Source organism: Diorhabda sublineata, chromosome 2, assembly GCF_026230105.1.
Source record: "Diorhabda sublineata isolate icDioSubl1.1 chromosome 2, icDioSubl1.1, whole genome shotgun sequence".
Classification (NCBI taxonomy): domain Eukaryota; kingdom Metazoa; phylum Arthropoda; class Insecta; order Coleoptera; family Chrysomelidae; genus Diorhabda; species Diorhabda sublineata.
The window spans coordinates 15,723,272-15,745,970 of NC_079475.1; the positions used below are offsets into that span (position 1 = coordinate 15,723,272).

A 22,699-nucleotide genomic window follows, 5' to 3' on the forward strand; every position below is an offset into this window, starting at 1 on the left:
TCCAACAGCTCTGTTGTCGCATAGGTCATCCCGAGTTTTAGAAGACATTCGCTACGACAGAACTGATCATTTACTTGGGGAAATGTTCGAAATACAATATATAAAAAATGATTAAGTATCATATGAGACAAAAAAAAAATAATAATAAAAATTATTATTATAATAAATCAATCAAATGTTTTACAAATGAAATACAAAATTGCTTATTTCTTGCTGTATACAATCATCACTCCCATAGGACGAGTGTAACATATATGTCTCACCATTGCTGAAAAACATTCTCCCAACCTCTAATTTTAACCACAGTTTTACCATCTCCAAACGAATGACTCCGTAAATACTTTTCTACACGAAAAATTATTGTACACAAAGAAAAATGATCTAAGAACACTTGGACATTCTAAAAATCAAACTACAATTTTTTTGTGGCGTTTGGCGTTTACCGGTATTGGTTTACTACATACAAACCCTTCACAGTCTACCTGTGGAGATTATCCACGTCTAAAGGTTTCTATAACCGCAGTCTATCTGTACCCTTCATTATTCTGACTTAACTGTACTAGACTTACTGAGCCTCTTGTTTTGGACTAATCTGCATATGGTGGATCTTCTACTTTCGACTTGTGGCAGATTATGTGCGACTTGAGCATTTTCTGCTTGACTCTTGATCAAGATTGAGGTTAAGAGTTTGGGTTCTTGGTAAAGTGGGAAGTTGGTGATAGATTCATAAATTCACAATTTTGAACTAGATCTCAGCAACTTTGAGACGTAAACCTCAACCACTCTGCTGGAATATTGTTTTTGGACGTTCTAACAAGAGTGACGTTAAATGCTCCTTTGTCAATTAGGAAATTGATCGTTTAAAACTTGTCTGCGAAATTCTTTTCACTAAAATCTATGTAAGGATGAGAAATAATTTCGTCTTAGGGCAGATTACGTGGGACTTTAGCATCTACTTTACTGATTTTCTTCTTGACTGTTGACCAAGATTGAGGTTAAGTATTTGGGTTCTTGGTAAAGTGGTAAGTTGGTAATACATTCATAAATTTACTGTTTTTCTTTTTTCTTCTTGATTGTTGACTAAGATTGAGGTTAAGTATTTCCGATTTCTATCAGTTATGTTGGTACCGGGGATTCTAGTAATGTGTTGCGAAGCTCCCCAACGTCACAAGGAATTAATGCTAACAATTGTTCTAGTTGTACGGTTAATATGCTCATAAGTAATTATTTTTAAATATTGATTATAAAGATTTGCCATTCCTAAAATTATTATCATTATTTTATCTGATTTGTTTAAATTAATATAGTAATTATTTGCCTACCTTTGTTTTTTTTAATTTTTAGGGTCCAATTATAGAAAACATATCTCGTCGTTGTGGTGGGTTTCTTCGCCAGCTGTCGCTTCGAGGCTGTCAATCAATCGCAGATAGCTCAATCAAAACATTAGCTCAATATTGTAGAAATATTGAAGAATTAAATCTGAATACATGTAAGAAACTGACAGATGACGCCTGCACTGCTATATCTCGATGGTGTACCAAATTACAGAAACTAAATTTGGACAGTTGCGCAGCTATAACAGATAATTCACTCAAATCATTGAGCGACGGTTGCTCTAATTTAACCTATGTCAATATAAGTTGGTGTAGCAATATAAGTGATAATGGAGTTGAGGCGCTGGCTAGGGGATGTCCTCGGTTGAAGAATTTTGTATGTAAGGGATGCAAGCATATAACTTCTCGAGCTGTTATTTGCTTAGCGAGGTTTTGTCCTCAATTGGAAGTAGTTAATTTGAAAGGATGTAATGTGAGTATGACTATCCCTCTACGATTCATTTATAACTTGTCTTCACCTTATCCTACTGTAAGAAAACTCAGTCTGTACTTACATTTCGGGTGCGCAATGATAAATATTGCTTCACCAAATCTTCATAATTAATTTCATCATTATCGGCAATAGTATAATGCCGGTTATCAAATAGTGAAAATTTTATCTTTACAAAAAGAGATAAGGGACGTCACACTGCGAACTGAATAGTAAACAACTCGTCCATATCCGCCTTACAAGATTTAATTTTCAGAATCAATCGAATATATAGATAAACAACAACAACAACAACGTCCTACTAGAGCCTAACACATACAGAGGTCAAAAAGTTAGAAAGAGAGGTGATGACTCAATATATGTAACCATTCAATATGGAAATAAAAATGTGCGAGGCTATGAATAAGTGATTCTACATCTGTAATTTCACAAAAAAAGATTTTGAAATGAAAAAATCGCATAAATGGCATATAATTTGAAAAGAAAATTGCTCGAAATAACTCTTGGATCGACATCTAGAACGAGTCTAACCTAATTTAACCTAATCTAATACTTCATAACTTAAAAAATTGTATTTTTCTTTTTTAATTTTATATTCGAACTCAGAACCTCAGGTTACGAAATGTCAAATACTATTTTGGTTACATTACATGATTAGTTCAGTAGTTTTTAAACATTTGAATTGAAAAGAGGTCCGAGATATAACATCAATTAAGTATAAACTTAATTAATTTGACATTTTATGTAGATGATCAATTTACCGCAATTTTATATTCAATATTTAGAGTACACACCCCCACATGATCTTACATACCAAACACCACTACCATCCGTCACCGGTATGATACGAAAATGTATCAAAAAATAATTTAAACGTTAACAATATTTTGACCCTACTGGCAACTGTGGTAAAAGTATTCAGATTTCTTTGAAGGAACCATTTTTTGCTTGACAATTTCTGTTTTTTTTTTAATTAGAAGTAAGAGATTTTTTTTAATGTAGAATATAAGAGACGAAGCAGTACAGTCATTAGCAGATAAGTGTCCACGTCTTCATTATTTATGTTTAAGTGGTTGTTCAGCATTGACGGATACATCGTTAATATCTTTGGCTGCCAATTGTCATCTTCTATCAACATTAGAAGTTGCTGGTTGTTCCTTGTTTACCGATGCTGCCTTTCAAGCATTAGCTAGAGTAAGTAAAAGCTATTCGTTTTTAAAAATATTAGTTATTATTTATATTAGTTATTATTTATATTAGTTATCTATATATATATATATATATATATATATATATATATATATATATATATATATATATATATATATATATAAATGATTCTCTATTTTCCTTGGTCAAACCATCACGCGTGAACGGTTGGGCCGATTTCACTGGTTTTTTTTTTGTTGCGTTGGTTATTGTCAGGAGAAGGTTCTTATGAAAGAGAAAATTTAAAAAATGGCGCGGAAAATTAGAAAATTCAAGAATATTAAATTCTGATATAACCTTTGGACAACTTAAACTTTTTTAATGTAACATTATGACGTTTGACAGAATGCGTGCTGCAAATATCATCATCATACATGTAAAATAATTAATTTATTATTTCCCACAAAATGGATGTGAGAAAACTGAATTTATTAAGGTACATCGCGGTTAGTTCAGAACAATTACGCCTGATATTAAAAGTTCAATTTAATATGGAGTTTTGGTAAGTTTGGATAGAATAACATGAATACAATAGTTTTCTTTAATTTACAGTTGAATTTTCGTTTTTGAAAATGCCAGCAATTAAACGCTCGAACTTGCAATGCTGCGAGTCAAAGATATACAAAAGCAAGTTAAACTGACGAGCAACGTGAAACGCGGAATGAAATTGAACGAAATATACAACATAGAAATGTTGCGTTCAAACCCTATCGAGCTGATCAATGAACGTTGTATGCCAATATTGCAAGGCATCTAAGTTTAAAAATAAAGCTCATGGATTGTGTTCCGCGAGCGATCAAGTAAAATTGACGCCATTGGTATTGCCACCAGAACCATTACATTGGAAATGGGTCAGATTCTAAACATTTTTTGGCTCATATTCAGCAATACAATAATTGTTTTCAAATGACCTCATTTGGTGCAACAAAATTTATTCAAGAGAATTTTATACCAACTTTCAAGATTCAGGGTAAAATATATCATTTAATAGGTTTCTTATTGCCAACGCCGAGTGAGTGTGTGTAAACCTCTCATAACTTTTGAACGACTTGACTAATTTCCTCGCGGTTGACGCCATTCGAAAGGGCGTGACCAAAATTATATTTTGAATACAATTCGGACCGGTAGATTTTCAAAAATCTCAAAATAAAATTTCGAAAAAAAATTTTTTTAAATGTTTTTTAGTAATAACTTCTAAACGGTTTTACCGATCGATTCCAAAATCAATTCGAATTCAATATTCATCGTTAAGACAGGACGTCTGTCGGGTCAGCTACTTATTTATAAATAGATTGATAATAAATACAAATAATTTTATGAACTCATTAATAATTAAACTTCATTATCCAATTAGATATCTAATAAATAACCAATATAATTAAAATATTACTTCGTTTGCAATACAAAGTTACTGGTAGTCTTTTTAAGTTAAAAAAACTACAATATCAGAACCTCTTCCACAAATTTTTGACTTCCATAATAAGTGGATTCTATGGTGCCAACTATTAAGTTAGATTTACAAACTCTTTGGTTGGCGTTAGAGCTCTCGTTGGAAACAACTCACAAATTTCTTGACTTTCCTTTGTCATTGGGGACGTAATTGGCGGGCCCTATTCGTATCAATTACAAATGTCATTTCACAAAACCACAAAATATTTTTGGTATTTCATTTGCGTGATCAACTCTCCATTTGTTTCAAGTTTCAACATTTTTTTAGATTTCTTAATGTTGTTTTTATCCGAGTTATGGTTAAACGTGGTCATTGCTGCTGTATATGCGTGGTCATAAGCTAGCTAGGCGCTGGAACTCGAGCGTCGTACATAAAAACTGGCAATTGATCGCCCCACGCTGGAAGTCAATTTTATAATCTTACTTCTCCACCAGGAAACTCCACCAGCTTACTTAACATTCAATAAAAAATAGGCGGGAAAGCTGGAAACACCTTATGAATTAAATTAAAAATAAAAATTAAACAATCTAATATTAATACGGACACGATTATTCAAATTAATATTTATTACTAAGAAAAATAAAAAAAGTTTCACCACAAATAATAAATTGGTATTAACTGCGTATCCAAAAGAGCACAACGAATAAAATCAGTTATAATTTAAAAACAACTCAGATTTCTATATATTAAAAAAAGACTGGGGCTTATCCATGGAAATCCGGGATGGTTGCAGCCCTCAACTAGATTCCCAATTGTTGGAGTTGAGTTAAATTAGTTTCTTGTGGTGTACCGGTTGAATCCTTTGGATGTGGTTGAAACTCGAACCAGGCAGCTGTAGAACAGCGAATATAAAGAATAAAATTACCACAAATTTACTTTGATTCGTATGTAGATAGGTAGAGGAAGAATTAGATTCAATTTCTCGAATGGAATGGGAGGTCGATTACAATTTTTTCAATAACTCGAAAGTTAGAATAAATTAATCCGAAGCAACTTCTGTGCCACGTGAACACAGGATTATTCAAAACGTAACAAGCCAAATGGCATGGTTACACTCCCAGCGTGACCTTGAATGCGAGCGAGGGTGTTTATGTTTATATATCACAACGAAGGCGTCAGCACTGGCATAAAAGTGTATTAATTGACCTTTAGAACTCCAAGTTGTCTGTTTCTTAATCCTCTTCTTCTTAATTGATATTTCATTCAAATCCTGTTTGACTATGATTGTAACTGAAACATTAGAAACAGTATCGACGTAATTGTCTATTGTGATTAGAGGAACAGCAATGTCGTCTTTATCAAAGATACATTCCAATCCCTTGTTATCAGTGCGCAGGAGATTGCTGTTTCTTTAACCACGTTAATTTTAATAAAAATAATTTCGCTTCTATGTAAACCGAACTCAAAAACGTTTTGCCAGCGAACGTTCAACACGTTACCGATAGGTAGCGGTAGAGCACTAAGCGTCCATATTGTTTCAATTGGCCAATGTACTGGTGTAAATTTCTGAATACAACCCGTATGTTTACTTATTAATTTTCCTTATTTAGAATTGCAGATATCTGGAGAAAATGGACTTGGACGAATGTGTCCTCATAACAGATGCCACTCTTATTCATTTAGCTATGGGTTGTCCAAGAATTGAATATTTGGTAAGGATATTTTCCGAAAAGTAATGGATACGTTACACTTAATGCCCACACCGTTCCACAGTTATCAATTATTTACTATTTCGCCCATAAAATATCGATGCTTCATATCTTTCATCAAAACGTGAGGATAATTCAATGATGGTCACTTTTCACAATCGCCAAAAATCTCAAAAAAAAATTGATGAGAAGTATTTTGAATTAATATTTTATACATTCCATCTGAAATATTCTTTCCGAACGAATATGGTTCAAAATGTTCACTTCACCGATAAGGCTTCTTTACTTTACCAGAATGGGAAAGGAGGGCGTTAAGTGGAACGTATCTAATATATTTTTTTTGTAGGGGTTGGTAACATTTTAACAAAGCGGTGTCCGTGCAATTTTGAATCTGGATATTCAGTCTATAAACTCTACTTCATCTCGTTTTCGGTGCATAACTAAGATTACCGTAAATATAAACTTTTCACAAAAAAAAAACATTCATAATAGATCATTTAAATATTTAATTTACCGTACCAAATTCGTTTATCGACATGTCTGTAAAATATTATAAACCACTTGGTTGAACATACTGAACACACTGCTTGTTTCGATAACCAAGTTATCGTCCTTAGAGATTGACTATAAACTTAAACCTATTAACTTGACTTACCTGTTTTGTAGTAAATTTTCTCACCGATAAACCTTCTACCGCGAAAAATAATTCCAGCGGGAAAACCTTCTTGGCGGGAATCTTCAATTATTGGATAATCCTAAGGTTAAAATACCAAATTTCGAAAAGAGTGATATATATGAAATTAACTGTAGTGATTCCGCCAGGAAGTATATTGGGCAGACTAAGAGATCAGTTAATGTCCGGTTTAAAGATCACAATTTAAAATATAGACGATCATGCTGCCAATCACAATCATGACATAAATATTAATAATGTAAAATTGAAAAAAAAATTTATCCAATAATAAATTGTTGGACGCATCTGGAAGCATTGAAATTGTTAGATGTAAGAACAGCTCAAATAGGGACAAAGGGCCTATATTTAAGGAGTAAATGTGAAGATTCCGGCCAAGGAGGTTTTCCTGTTGGAATTATTTTCCACTGGAGAAGTTTAATTCAGTCTCTAAAGACGATAACTTGGATATCGAAACGCGTAATTGTGAGCGTTGGTGTGGTGTTAGTGTAAACAGTATTTTCAGTATGAATATCAACAACGGTACCAAAAACTCCAATTTAGTTAGTTAAACACATAGGTTTAAATACAGGGTGAGACATTAGAAACTTTACATACTTTTACCATATCGCACCTCCAATCAAATAGTATCATAAATCAAATAATTAGAACATATCTTTTATTGTATTATTGGTGCTAGGAAATTTGTAAATTTTTTCTCAAATAACGTCATATGTAGTTGCTATTGCGGTAACTTTGTCAGTTTTTGAGTTATCATTCTAAGAGTGAAAAATATAAAACAGAATTAATTTCAAACGCGTATCACTCGATAGTTATTTCTTTGACTTACGACACTATTTAAGCGGTGGTTCGATATGTAGAATCTCTCAATAAGGATACTACTACCACTGGTCCTACGGTCCTCAAAGAGCCTTGGACTCGTCTACCACATTCCTCAAGTCATCACTGTCCAAAGCTCGGCGTCTCCATCCTCTCATACCTAACTCCCGAAGATCTTCTTCGACAACATCCAGACATCGTTTGCGCAGTCGCCGATCCTCGAGCTTCTGCCAGTACGATTTTCCACACGCTCCAAGTGGCCTAGCCATCTGAGTCTGGCTCTCTTGAGTTCTGTTAGCAGGCTGGGGCCTTCATACAGCCGGTAGAGCTCGGTGTTTGTACGTCTGCGCCTCACGCTAACGTACATGACAACCGGGCTGAGAATTGTGCGATAGATCCGCTTTTTCGTTCTCCAATTTCACACCTTCTTTTATTTCTATAGAGTCGTAAATATTTCCAAGGAGGATAGCTATATTAATATTTTGGTTGTATCCACCATAAATGTCGGAATATGTTGTCATTTGATGAACGGTATCGGGTAAACTTGTAATTCCTTTAGATACACAGAAAGCAATTTGTTCGAAACCTCTGCCATCAATCGCTTCGTGTCACACGAAACATTTTGAAAGATCATTGGAAACGCTACAGTCCTAAATGGTTAAATTGTATACAGTTAACATAAGTTTGTTTGTTAAATACGGTACAAGTAACATCTGTTGAAGTCAAATACAAGTACCCGTTTGCTATGATCTTCTTCAGCCTTTGTTTTATCGCCCCTTTTATTGCCGTAAGCTTCATCCGCTTTCCCTACGTTTGCCATCTCCGAAATAAGAATATTAAATAATATAATAAGTAGGTAAAACAGCATATTAAACACATATGGTATTGCCAATCTTAAATTTAGTAATTTTGATGCCAAATTAAATTAGAGCAGTTTTGGCAGCTGTCAAAATTAAAATTATTAGCGTATTCTTACCTAGAGATTACATATGCCATAACGTATTTTATTTTGCCAACTTTGAGAAAATACAATGTTGACATATGTCATTATAGCTTCAAGAAATACTAGCTTACGAGAATGGCTCCAGAAATACCTGGTCCAACAAAGAAAACACAAAAATATATTTATTTTTCAACGTAACCTCCTTTTAACTCCTTACACTATTCCCAGTGATGTTCAATTACTTCCATACCCTTTTTATAATAAGAATGGTCGAGCTCCTCACTTCTTCATTGTTAGCAAATCTTTGATCACTGAACAATTTTTTCACGTCTAAGATAGAAAATAATCCGAGGGGCGAATAGGGGGCATGGGGTATCAATACAAACTTTAATTCCTTAATTTTGGCTATTGCAATAACGGATGTGAGAGCTGATGTATTGTCTTGATGAAACAATACTTTCTTCTTAGCCAAATGCGACCGTTTTTGCTTGATTTCTTCACTCAAACGCTGCAATAAAATCGCATAATACTCTCCGTTGAAAATTTTTCCTTTTTCAAGATCCTCAATGAAAAAACGACGCCAAGTCTGCAGATGGAACGGTCTTTGCCTTCTTTGGAGCAGATTCCCTCTTTTCAGTTCATTGTTTTGATTCTTCTTTCGTTTCGAGTGTGAATTGATAGACCCACGTTTCATCCATGGTGATAAAACGGCCTGTGACATATCTTGTTCCATTGTGATTGAACGCGGCACCCATCTTGCGCACAGCTTTCTCATGTCCAAATTTTCACTTAATATGCGATGTACCGCACTTTTTGAAATGTCTACTACATCTACTATCCCGCGCACTTTCAGGCGACAATCCTCTAGTACCGTTTTTTGGATTATCTTCAACATTTCTGGAGTCATCACCTCATTTAGTCGATCACTGCTATGCTGATCTTCGCAGGTCGTACGACCTCCAATAAACTCAGCTACTCAATATTTTAATGTTGATAACGAACTAACAGACTCACCCAGAGTAGAATCTAGTGCCTCTCAAATATTGTATCACATAACGATGACCAATTTTTTCCATGCTTACAAATTCACTGAAAACGTTCACTATTGATGGCTGGCAAACAAATACCAAGTAACTACCGCCATCTCTAGGTCAGGCCAGATACTTCTGGGACCATCTTCTTATAAGAAATAGTGGGACATAACTCATTTTGTCACCTTATAAAGCAGAAAAAATTAGTCAGAGGGTGTAAAAATCTCAAAATCTCATCATCAAACTACAGATTTATAAAATTAGGTGAAAAATTTAAAAAAAATTATGTGATTTCTCTTTTAGACTTTGTCTCACTGCGAATTAATAACTGATGAAGGAATTCGTCATTTGTCCATGTCGCCTTGTGCAGCCGAAAATTTAACAGTTTTAGAATTAGACAATTGCCCTCTAATAACAGATGCTTCTTTGGAACATTTAACTTCTTGCCATAATTTGCAACGAGTAGAATTGTATGATTGTCAACTAATAACTAGGGTTGGAATCCGAAGACTTAGAGTAAGTTCATTTAAAAGTTTTTATTTTTTTTTAATTCGATTTCATAAAAAAGTTGGTTGATTCGATTTAATTCCACGTTAATGTTTTAGTCCTTAATCAAAAATATAGTTTGGCTATTGTGGCTTTAGCCTATGTAATGTTTATAATGCAGGGGATTCATTTTATTTAAATTGGTCAACATTTGTTTTGATGCCCTTCATGTAAGATTGGTTTTGGCTATATTAATGATCAGAATTTATGAAACAATCAATTATTTTGTAAAATTTACTATCGTTCAAATACCTATTTTTATTTTACATTATAAACATGAAAGAAAATAGCAAAAATTTATGTAACGTCAGTTTTGCTTTTAAAAATTAGAATACAGCGAAGTAAATAGAAAGGGAAATGTTTTTCGTATTCATTTATAATGCTTCTATTCATGGGGTGAATTAATAGACACTGTCTCTTACGTTCTTAATTTATTTAAACCCTTAACTAACTTATAATAATTCACTTATCACTAACTTAAATAATTTATTAAAATTCTTCGATTACTTCTCGTTCTGTTCACTTCGACTATTTATTATAAACTGAACTAAACTGCGCTACAAAAACTCTCTCTCTCTCTCTATATATATATATATATATATATATATATATATATATATATATATATATATGTGTGTATATATATATATGTATATGTATATATATATATATATATATATATATATATATATATATGTATATTCTGAAAAAATTCCATGAGTTCAAGAAAAATAAAGAAGCAAATAAATAAATAGACCTTTCTAAAAATTGTCCAAAAGAAGCAATGGAAATAAACCGCTTGCTATAAAAAACTGATAAAAACAAAGATCAAACGAATTCCGGGTAATTCAGCAACGGCAGCGCCTTCGCCGAATTTTAGAATTCTAGTATATCCAAGCAGGAGTGGCGCCAGGGCGAAGATGAGCTCCTAACAATATGTTATATTTCAATATATTTTCAACGCATTCCATCAGCTTTTCTTTTATAATTTTTTAGAATACCATCTCTTTTTAACCCATTAATACCCAGAACTATTTTTATCGAAAAATTTTCATTACAATACCTTACTATTAAAGTATGCAGGGTGTTCCGGGACTTGATGCCAAAAATTCAGGAGTAGATGAAAATAATGATATATATATATATATATATATATATATATATATATATATATATATATATATATATATATAATAGTGAAAATAATATTATGACAAAAAAAATTCTCGATTCGAACGATTCCTCGTTTCTTACAACATGCCTTTGAGCGCTAAACAGAATGAACGCGGGCATGACACGTTCTAGATGTCAAAGATAGTTCAACTTGTTGTGAAACTGTGATAACACACACAATGATCGCGCTTGTACGCGCTCTTAACGTCGGATTTAACCAACTTTTTACGCGCAGATCGTTGTTGAACGTCAAAAACATAACCTCACTTTTCTAGTGTAGTTTGTTGCTGCAGATACACTGAAAAATGATTTCTCTGAGTGAAAGACTGTTGAGAGTACTACATTTATATATGTGCGCATGTGTATCGTTGATGATTAGTCGCCTGTCACGATCTTATATACGTCTTGCCAAATTATGCGATATCCAATGCGAACAAATCTTCTTGACAGCCAAATGTTGCGAATGGAATTAAAGCCCGGTTATGACTCAATCTCACATAAAATTCAACGTGTAGCAAAATGTTACCACGATTTAATGCTGAAAACAAGTCTAAACGAGTTGATTGGTTAAATCCACTTCGAAAGTGGTAAAGATTCATTTTTTGACTGAGTGTCTGTAACTCCAATAGGACTCGCATGACAACATGTTCTGAGTACGTCCACCATTAAAAATGTCAAACTAATGATAATGTCAGATTTGATATATTCAGTGTTGTCATATCTCAAAACTTAAGTAGCAACTCTTGAAAATATAAAAATTTGCAAAGATAACCAGGGCAACAAAACATTTTATGTAGAACTTTGTAATTTTTATTTATTTTTAATAGATGTAGGAATGATTATTTTTTTTTTGGAATACGTTAATGGAAAAACTTAATTTGTATTTTTTCAGGTAATACTATAAAACTAATTATCTATATTTTTCAGAGTCATTTACCAAATATAAAAGTTCATGCTTACTTCGCACCTGTGACTCCTCCACCAATACCTGGGGGTAATCGACCGAGGTACTGTAGGTGTTGTGCGATACTATGAGCTTATTGCTCGTTTGGATTCCAAGAAGATTATTCGCCACATGCTTAACACTATCTTGATCGAAATTTCTATAGTGTTGGAGATCAAGGCTAATGTAAGCTATTTTTCCTACACTTTCTTTTTTGGTGAAGTATAGATTTGAGGCCAAAATTGTCAACGATTGGAACGACTTCAATAATAACAAGAGCTTGGAACAAAAATAAGATCTTGTGGTAAATCGCCTTAAGCGGGGTTATAAATTTACTGTCGGTAAACAAAATATCGAGAACACAATATATTTACAATGATATGATACTCATTTATATAAATTTTCGTATCTACCATGCTAAGTGTGTATAATTTATTGTTTCATTAACCCATGAGGGCCCAAATAATTTTTTTCCCTTTTTGTCAACTTCAATAATTTTTTTTTACCAACATGTTACTAAACTAATACAAAAATTTCATTTTTTTCGTATATGAAAGTCTATTTTTAAAAAAACACATTGCCAAATGTCAACGTTAGGCAGATATGAGTACAGAATTCCAAAAAACTCAGTGAAAAAAAACTTTTCTTATGAAAAATAGGACTACATTCTAAACAAAGTACTACTACATTGCACTTTTTACACATTGTCCTTATTATAGAGCAGCATCATTGACACCTGTACATCTTTTTATTTATCTGGCACACACTTATCAGAATGTGGTCGTATCTGATTTGATCGCTAACAGATTGAAGTTTGTAAAAAGGTTATTAAAAAAGAAGTTGTATGGCAAGTGCTATTTCTGCTAACATTGAACCAAATGGGGGCTGTACGCTTCCAAAAAACTGTTCGTCTTCAGAACCGCAATTTGTATTTTTACTCTGGTAAATATCACAGCCAACAAGATACCCGATGCAGCATTGATGCACCACATCTTATCGGTTTTCCATCGGATGCATTGCTTAGTTGGATATTTTATCAATGATTCATCATAGTTGAGGACAGATTTTTTAAAAAACCTTCAGCATATTCAAAAGTGGCCGTAATGTAGAAAGCTTATCGTTTATATCAACTGCATTGTTATTCGCATAGTATATCAACTGTAAAATTGTGCAAAATTGATTTTTGCTTATTTGAGACCATATTATTGTTTATATCACCTTCGGTGTTCCAATAACTACATTCCCGGCGAGAATATTATACCCACTAAAAGAAGAGTTCCAATAAACCATTTCAGTTCATCAACTCTAATGTTTGGATCAGCATAGTTTTTAAAAAGTGTCAGCTGTATGTTGGAAAACATTTTCATCGAAAAATAGCTCAAACAACTTTACAGGAGACATAGTATAATATTGGTTGTAATCTGATTCGAGAAAGGATTTAAAAGCTGGTCGCCGACAATTTAACAGCAATTTTTTAATATATGTAATATATGGTTTTTCTTTAGTGTTGATATCGTTGGTCAAATCTTATTCAGTAGAACCAACTCTATGTCCATCTGTTAAGACCTATTCCTAATTGGCCATTAGGAAGCCTATCTATGTTACTATCATTGTAATCTTCATCCACCGAATCATCATCAGTAAGAGAACTGGGTTCGGGGATCTCAATTTATATTGAGACCACTGGTAGTTCATCAGAGTATGCAATTTGAAGAGCTTCATCCAAAGAAAAGCCGCGAATGAAAACAATGTGAAAAATTTGCATAATATCACATCTAAACTTGTTGTCGTAAGGCTACACATCAAAATAAACATGTGCAGTTGTAATCAATAAATTTTCTTGTATTTGTGTTTAATTAAATAACACATCACAAAAGTATGATTTTTTTTTGGTGAAAAGAGAATTTGTACCTACTTGAACTTGAATTCCTTTAACCTGTAGACAAATAGCTGTTCGACCGCTATCTTCAACTTGCCGTGAATAGAGAACACGTTATACATAGACAGGACTTGAAAACTTTGTTCAAAAACGGCCCAGTCAGATTAATTTTTGCGGTTGAGGTGTAGGGTACTAGAAATAACTCAAATGTGCAGGAAATTCCAAAACTTATTTTGCATTTAAATTTCAAAGCCTCTAAAACATTAAAAAGTGTAAAATATTTTTAGGATGTTTAATACTGGTCTAAGCCAATACTAAATAAAAATGGTTTATAGTTAAGCATGTTTATGCAAAACACTCATTATTTTTATGAAATGATTAGAACAAAATACAAAACAGGATATTTACAAAACTTCAAAACATACTCTTACAAAATTTTTTTTCTTAAATAAAACAGATTCAATCAACATTTTCACTTGAATGTCCTGATTGTTGTGTAGTTTCTTTTTCTTTGTTTCAAAAGTACTTCTGCGAACTGTTTTCAATGCTTTTTAATCAATATACTTTTTTTATGAGCATTTCGTAAAATTAATCACAAGAATAATCGAAATTCTTTCGGGCCATCAACATGGAACTTACCGCTTCGATTTGTAGACTAGATTTTTCAGATGACCATTAGGTAACATAAATTTTTTCTAAATCAAAATGACGATTGATTTTATTATAAATATTCTAGAATTGATTCTGAATCTTTACCGAATATTCAATGAGAAATTACCAAGTAACAGTTTTTACTTATTTTATAAAACTTAAATAATTCAAATTTTCATATTACCGGCAATAAAACGGGAATGTTTTGGTCAAAACGGGCGTATGGTCAACCTAGTTATACACATCCAAGTGAATATATATGCTGCCATCTATCCAATACTTTTCTAAGCTTTTTTGAAATTCGCGCTGTAAAATTATATATTTACTGTGGCTATTTGGCAACACTAGGCCTTGATAGGTTAAGAATTTATCAATGTGATAACATTTAACTGGCTCAATGGTGGATGTAATGCTTTTGACTATCAAATAATAGTCGGGAGTAGAGTATTCGATCCCGGGAATACCGGATTGCATACAGGCGATCCCGGGATTACGAATATAAAATAAAAATCATTGTGTCACATAAAAATAATTTTTTTATATTGACGAAATAATTAAGTTTTAAAATATATAAAAATCCTAGTCATACAGAATGTTGAACCTTAACCTCAATCTTAACAACTTTAATCTTTTAATAAACAAAATTTTTACCACATTTCTATTTAGAAAAAATAATGAAATTGACTTTGTCTACCTACACTCTACATTATAGATCAATACGTGTCGTGGCGTGACGGTTGGTAGTTGATAGGAGCGTGCAAGTTTCATCTCCAAGTTTGCTTTACCAGCTTATTGCACAAATATACAGACGCAGAGTTTTAACTACAAATCATTTCTGTTAATCTCAATTAATACGGAATCAATTTTCATCTCAACTTCGTAGTTCTCCATTCTTTTAGTTAATGTTATAATCTTCTTTTTTATAAGCTGTTTGATTAAACTTGAAACCAATTATTTGTTACTGTCATTCCAATTATAACTCTTAATATGAGAATTTTGTAATTCACTCCCTTCTTTTTGCCGACGAACTTTAATGTGGTCTTTAATCTACAAGCCAAACGTCAATTATTTTTGTTTAATTATTGTAACTATGGGCGTTAGTCTTAGTGTCGAGGATAGTGAAGAGTTAGCACAATATAAAAAGTTACTATGTATACATCAACAAAACGATATCCACAAAAATATATAGAACGAAAGTCTGAACTATACCGCGCGAGTTGAATCTCTGGTAATGGCGTAGCTTCATTAAGATCGCTTCGTTCTCCTCGATTCCAAACGTCTCTCCTATGTTCTGAAAGTATGGAACAATGAGGAGGTACAAGTATATAGTTATATAGATTTTGCCTAGAAAGTGTATCAGGTATATCGGAGAGGATTAATTTAATTGTATGGTATTAGGACATTACTTGGAATTTTCTGGTTCAGGTATTGGTCAGTTGGGGGTGATTGTGCAGTACTTTTTATAGTGGCTGGTACTGGAGAATTCGAGGCAGTCATTTCCAAGAATGGACAAACACGTGAACACGTAATTCTTGCATTCCCCCTTGGAGTAAAACAACATGGACAAAATGGACTCCACCATACAGCTAAGCACGATTCGAAGGAATCAAGAAAGAAGTTTCCACTTATATGCCGTGGTTCAAGACATGGAATATCGAACGTAAAGAAGGAAAGTGTGATGGTGAATGTTCAATTAACGCTTTAAATGTCATTCTCCCTCTGAGTCGTCCAACAGTGACACCTCTTCAACTTCCACTTCAGGATGTCCACCAAATTGGTAGTATTGGAACGGTATCTATTGGTCGTATTGAAACTGATGTTTTAAAACCAAGTATGGTAGTAGTTTTGCCCTGGCCAACTTGACCTCTGTTGTCTCTAGCTCTACCTGGTGATAACGTTGATTTCAACCTGGTTTTATATACAGTGCATTATTATGCTTTGATGGTATGCGAATAAGCATTTGAAAAGTCAATTTCTGTACTTTCATAAGACTCCATACTTTACTAGTTGCTGTTGCGACTATCTGACTTCAGTTATTTTCGGTTAAGTTTTTTTGTTCGTTTTTCGTTTACTCTGAATAACTTTTGATCACGTAATACAAATCGCTCTGTGCTCTCTATGTTCGGCAAACAACATTATCAAACGCAACTATTAACAATAATATTTTGTTGTAATCTGAGCATTACCGAAATGTTTTAACTCCTTCAATTCTTGTTCCTTTTCACCCCATCTTACAGTACTTACAAATATTAGAAACTATGTGTACTGAAGTACTTTTTTTGAAAAAATACTTTTCGTAGTTGTGTTGTCGATATTTGATATTGCTGTAGATTTATTAAGTGATTTAAAGTATGTATATCATTTGTATTTTGTCAATTAATTAATTTTAATCTTATTTTTTTTAAACATAAACATGTTATGATTGTAATTTCAGTAAAAAACATTTATTATGTGAATACAAAAATAAAGAACATCCACCTCAGAATTCTTGACCTTTTTTTCGATGAGTTTAGTTTTTCTTTCCAACAAATTTTATATTTCTACCCTTTTTAGGCAGAGTAATTAGAAAAGGTACTAAATACACTGTTCACACCACCACTACACCCCTACCTGTGGTCTCTGAAGACGATTACTTGGTTATCGAAACGTGCGTCAGACAGTGTAATTGCGAGTGTTAGTGTAGTGGTAGTTTAAACAGTGTGTTCAGTATGAATATCGCCAACGGTTCCAGAGATTCCAACTAAGATGGAGAAGCTATTATAGTCTAAGATCCCACTGTTTGATTTTGTGGCTGTCAGTTTTTTGTTGAAATTAATATGGAATCTATATGATTATACAAAATGCAAAAGGCAGTGTATCTCTAAATGAATCACCACGAAGTACTGCAAAGCGAGTTTACATCTCAAAAAGCGCTTGTTTGGTGAATTATACATGGAATTGTCCATTTAAAGTCCTGAAACCTGGACAAACTCTTGATGCAATCCAAAAAACAAACGGCAGCGGATCTCACCAAATGGAATAGGAGTAGTTCATTTTGAAGGGCTGAAATTTGGACAAACTGTAAAGTCAGATCTTCATTGTGAAGAATGGGATTGAGTGAACCAACCTCTATCGAAAAGTATTCAGCGATTATAAACAGAAAAGGCGTTGTTCTACAATACGACAATGCAATACCTATGAAAAAATTTACTAGTTATGGAAGTACTGCTTCACTCACCATATTCGCCCGATATCGCACCCACGGATTTCCATTTATTTTCTTAGTGGCAAAAAAATGTAAATATTGGGATGATGTACAAAATGTTCGTATGTGAATTAAAAATTTATTCATTTCAATTTTATCAAAGAAAGCAATATTCCCTCTTTGTATTATATATTTTGTAAACAGTTAATATATAATATGCAATAAATAGAGAGAAAGAGATTCGTTGGATAATTTTCGGTAGAATAAAGGAAATTTTTTTATAGAAGGAAGGTTTGTTGGAGTTGGCCCTGATAAGGAATTGCTCCTCTGCAGGGGTTGTGGAGGTTGCATGGGATTGTGCTTGCTACCCTGGCTGGAAAGGAGGAAAAGCGAACGACTATTGGCCAGAAGAAAACGAAAAGAGAGCTCTAGAGTAAGCAAAAACGGCTCTTCTCGGTTTGGGATATATATTTTTCCGATTTTATATTCGGCTGGTGAATTGGTTTACCAGGTTACAGAGAAACCACAGAATACTTGTAACATCTACGATGGCAATAACTAGACTCTACCCTTATATTTATAACCTAACAGGGATGGATTGTGTATGGTCCCTACGCCTTTATGTCGGTTCATTTCTAGCCACGAAATAGTGTGTATTAAAATCAAATAAATTTTATAAAATTCAAATTTCTCTTTAAACTGTAAGGAAAATACCAGTTATTATAATATAATAGTGCGGCCCTGCACAAAACTGTAGTAATTCCCCAAGCGCACATAATTATCAATTCAAGGTCATCTTTTTGTTTATTTCAAAAGTGATTACAAATCATTTTGTAAAGTGCGATCTCACTTTAACGTATCTCTTTTACTCTGAACAGCCAGACCAGTGGCGTATCAAATTCAAATAAAAATTCTAACAGTCAACTTCATTTATTAATTCTTACTTAATATTATAAATGTGAAAGCGTGTATGTTTGTTACGCTTTCACGCAAAAACTACTTGACGAATCATCATGAAACTTTGTACACATATTCTTGTAGGTACTAGAAGTAACATAGTATACTTTTTATCGAAAAAAAATTTTTACAAAAATAAAAAAAAAATTTTTATTACAATTCACTAGGGAAGCGAATACGTTTAGAAAATCTAGAGGAACATATAATGGAAAACCTATAGAACGGGTAGAAAAATTTAAATATCTAGGAACATGGCTCTATGAAGAATGGTCGTCGGACGGTGAAATAAAATGCCGAATTGAACAAGCTCGAAGTACATTCATAAAATTTAAAAATGTATTTACATGTACCGACTTTGATCTTGATCTTAGACTGAGACTTGTGTGGTGCTAAGTTTGGTCAGTGCTTCTTTACGGGATGGAGGGTTGGACCCTAAAGGTAAAAAACATCACCAAATTAGAGGCATTCGAAATGTGAGTATATCGTAGAATCCTGAAGATACCATGGACTGCCAAAGTGAGGATATTCTCAGGCGTATCAATAAAGACAGTGAACTCTTTAACATCGTGAAGAAACGAAACATTGTATATCTTGGCCATATAATGCGAGGCCATAAATACCAATTCCTTCAGCTGATAGTCGAGGGCAAGCTTGAAGGTAAGAGAAGATTGGGACGGAAGAGGATGTCATGGTTGCGGAGCGTGAGGCAGTGGACGGGTATACAAGATATTCAGATATTGATCCATACCGCTAGAGATAGAGATGAAAAATGTGGTCGCGAACATCCATTGGATAAGCATTAAAAGTAGAAGAAAAAAATTTTGTCAACAAATATCAACATTTTGCTACTCCAACGCCATCTAACATACAGGAATAAAGTTCAAACCCTAAATACTATATTATCGATGTACGATATTACCGACGATCAAGTCAATATCTATTTAATCTATACATCCAATTCAATTGACTGTAGTTTCAGCTGTTTGGAATTTTTGAGGTTACAATGGTACCTTCAGTGACTGTCACTGAAAGCGTATGTCTAAAAAATGCTTCGGAAGCGTAAAAGTTGCACGAAATCAAGAATCTTCGGTTCATGCAGAACTGAGAAGATAACGGCAAGCAAGTCGACAAAGTGGTTTGAAAGAATAAAAAATGTCAATATTGCAATGCACTCAAATGGAAATATGAAACTCCTGGAATGTGCTGTTCCATGGTAAAGTTTTACTTCCATTGCTTGGTGAACCTTGAATACTACCGATGAGTCAAATCGATTTTTGAGTAAAATCAGAAGATACAACTCTTGCTTTCAAATGACATCTTTTGGAGTGATTAAGGCAAGGGAGAAAGTGTTATCATATCTCGGATTCCAATTATTCCAACTGACCTTCCTTTTCAATTTAAAAGAGTACACTTTTCGGCCAAGTTTAGCTTTGCTGTTACTATTAGTCGGGGAGTTGGCTACATAAAACTGCATCGATAAGGTACACGACGTATAAGCTTGGAACCGGGGGGCCCGTAATTAGTACATCACCAAACGGTAATTCTGGCACTCTGTACAGGTCGGATATGAAAATGCCAGCCGGTATTATATGGTACACGAGTGAAAACTCTTGGATCGTGGGGTCCAAACCTCAAATAAGAACGTTGTAATACCGCCAGAAGTTTTGCAGGTCGCGAAACCCTCGTCAGAAGTAATCGAAAGTGCCGAAAAACCTCACGTGATACACGCGTCAAACTTTTTTACTTGACTTTTGGGATAAAAATAAAGAAAATCGACGTACTTGTGAAAATGAAAACTTTTCGCTTTTATTTTCGGCTCAAATGAAAATGATTTTTGTTGGCTTCATTAAAACTATCTTTTTGTGCTACCCAAAATTTAAAAAAATCATTAGGAAACGATGAAAACCCGATGAAATACAATGTTGTTTTCGCGCGCTTGGATTTCATGACGCTTACTCATTTTTCCCCTTTTGCGTCGCCTCGAAAATGGGCTTCTAACTTTTTTTGTAAATTCATTTACAGCGTTAATTATTAACCAATTTTCATCAACTTTTTTATAAAATGTCTGGGAGTATCTTTGCGAAAAGTCTTTTAGTAATGTTTATCGGCTCATGGTGCCCCAAGAAACTTTGAAGAACGTTGGGGTAAGATGATACTCGCTTCTTAGAAATGCGTTGACGTGTTCGCTCATTTAACGCACCGATTTCATTTTTAATTCACTAGGACGTTTTTTGCACGCAATATAATAATAATAGGATTCCATTTGAGCGGTTTAAACAATATATAATTGAATAAAATTTCCTAGATAGCAAATTCAAACTGTTGTGATTAGAAGAAAAAATCTGTTATTGATTCGCATAGAAACTAAGGCTATGAGCGAAAATTTAATTGACGTAGCCTTTCACAGGTAGAAAATGACTCGATGTACAACCCACCCTAAAAATTTTCTCCGGAGCAGTCAAAATTTTTGAGATGGGCTTTATCATCTGACCTCGACGAGAGACACACACATATTTGCACCCAAAGAAAAAACTTATAGTCTACAAAAATATTCTAGATTAATACTCAGCATTTTATCTTTTTGATTGTTAGAATTCAAAAACTATTTATTTTTGTTATTATATATTCTAACATTTGTTATTGTATTTCAATAAAGCATAATTTGAAACTTCATTATTGTATGTAGTTATTTTTAAAAATCGATAATACTAACCAAGCAATAAAATAAAGTTATCATATTGATATATTTCTATTATAATGATTTCTGATACTTATTTAATGGATTCTCTTGGGGGATTGTAATGAACTAGTTGGATGAAGTGGACTGTCGTGTTTGTCGTTCACTACAGCACCCAAGTAGATGTGTTGTTTTCTTCGACGAGGATACGGAATGAAGGACCAGTCGTAATTTTAAGTAACGTTTAATAAAAACACTTAAATACGACAATATTACACGTAAATCGATGTACAAAATAAGCAACGAGATAAATCAACAAGAATGTCCACAGTGATATATAGTTGGTTACAAAAGATAGCGAAGTTTATATGTATATTTTTCCGGTTATTCTTGAACGAAGTAACAGAAAATTGCACGTTTTATGTTGCGTCGTAACGCGAGAAATATTTTGATTATTCAGGTAAATCGTAATTTTGCCCGTTTGTAAGGTTAAGATTTTTTATGAGTTGAAAGTGAGAGAGAATCGTTAAGTGGATTTAGATATAGTTCGTTAGTTTTAACGCGCACTGCATGTTTAGTTTCTGTTTACTGTGGATTCTTTTTTCTCACTGTTCTGTGCTGTGTTACTTTCTGCTCTCTTACTGTTTCCTGCATGAATGTTAAATTTTATTTATATGGGCTAAAATGGGGGTTAAAAGTATCCCAATATCGTGGTAATATTTTGTGTTAATTGCCGTGAAGCAATAAAAAGAATCTATATTTTTCAAACAGATTTTTTGAAATTTCTCTTTTGTTTGTATAAGGGTTAACCAGATGGACTTGGAATAGTTTGTAAAAGTATAATGAAGGTTTTCAAAAGTTTTCAATAGTAATTGCTTCTGTGTTTATTTGAGAGAAAGTTATTAGTGACACTTTAGAAATTTAACGATTGGTCTCTTGCGGAGAGAGTGTTATTTATTAGGGGTTTAAAGGTACAAAGGACATTCGACATTTGTCATTGTCTGAAAATTCATAAAATTGTGAAAGTCTTAACGATTATGGTATTTACAGTATGTTGAATCGCAACAAATTCG

At 33.3% G+C, this 22,699-nt stretch overlaps 1 protein-coding gene and 1 pseudogene across 1 annotated transcript in view; both read left to right on the top strand.

Moving 5' to 3' along the window:
* Nucleotides 1-17,293, top strand: part of LOC130453006 (F-box/LRR-repeat protein 2) — a 29,347-nt gene extending 12,054 nt beyond the window's left edge. The window contains exons 4-8 of the mRNA XM_056792578.1: nucleotides 1,345-1,806; nucleotides 2,827-3,018; nucleotides 6,034-6,135; nucleotides 9,920-10,132; nucleotides 12,263-17,293. Of these exons, the coding sequence (XP_056648556.1) occupies nucleotides 1,345-1,806; nucleotides 2,827-3,018; nucleotides 6,034-6,135; nucleotides 9,920-10,132; nucleotides 12,263-12,370 (1,077 nt within the window). The 3' untranslated portion in view covers nucleotides 12,371-17,293. The remainder of the gene's footprint in view (nucleotides 1-1,344; nucleotides 1,807-2,826; nucleotides 3,019-6,033; nucleotides 6,136-9,919; nucleotides 10,133-12,262) is intronic.
* Nucleotides 16,196-19,196, top strand: LOC130453007 (elongation factor 1-alpha-like; annotated as a pseudogene).
* The last annotated feature ends 3,503 nt before the right edge of the window (nucleotides 19,197-22,699 follow it).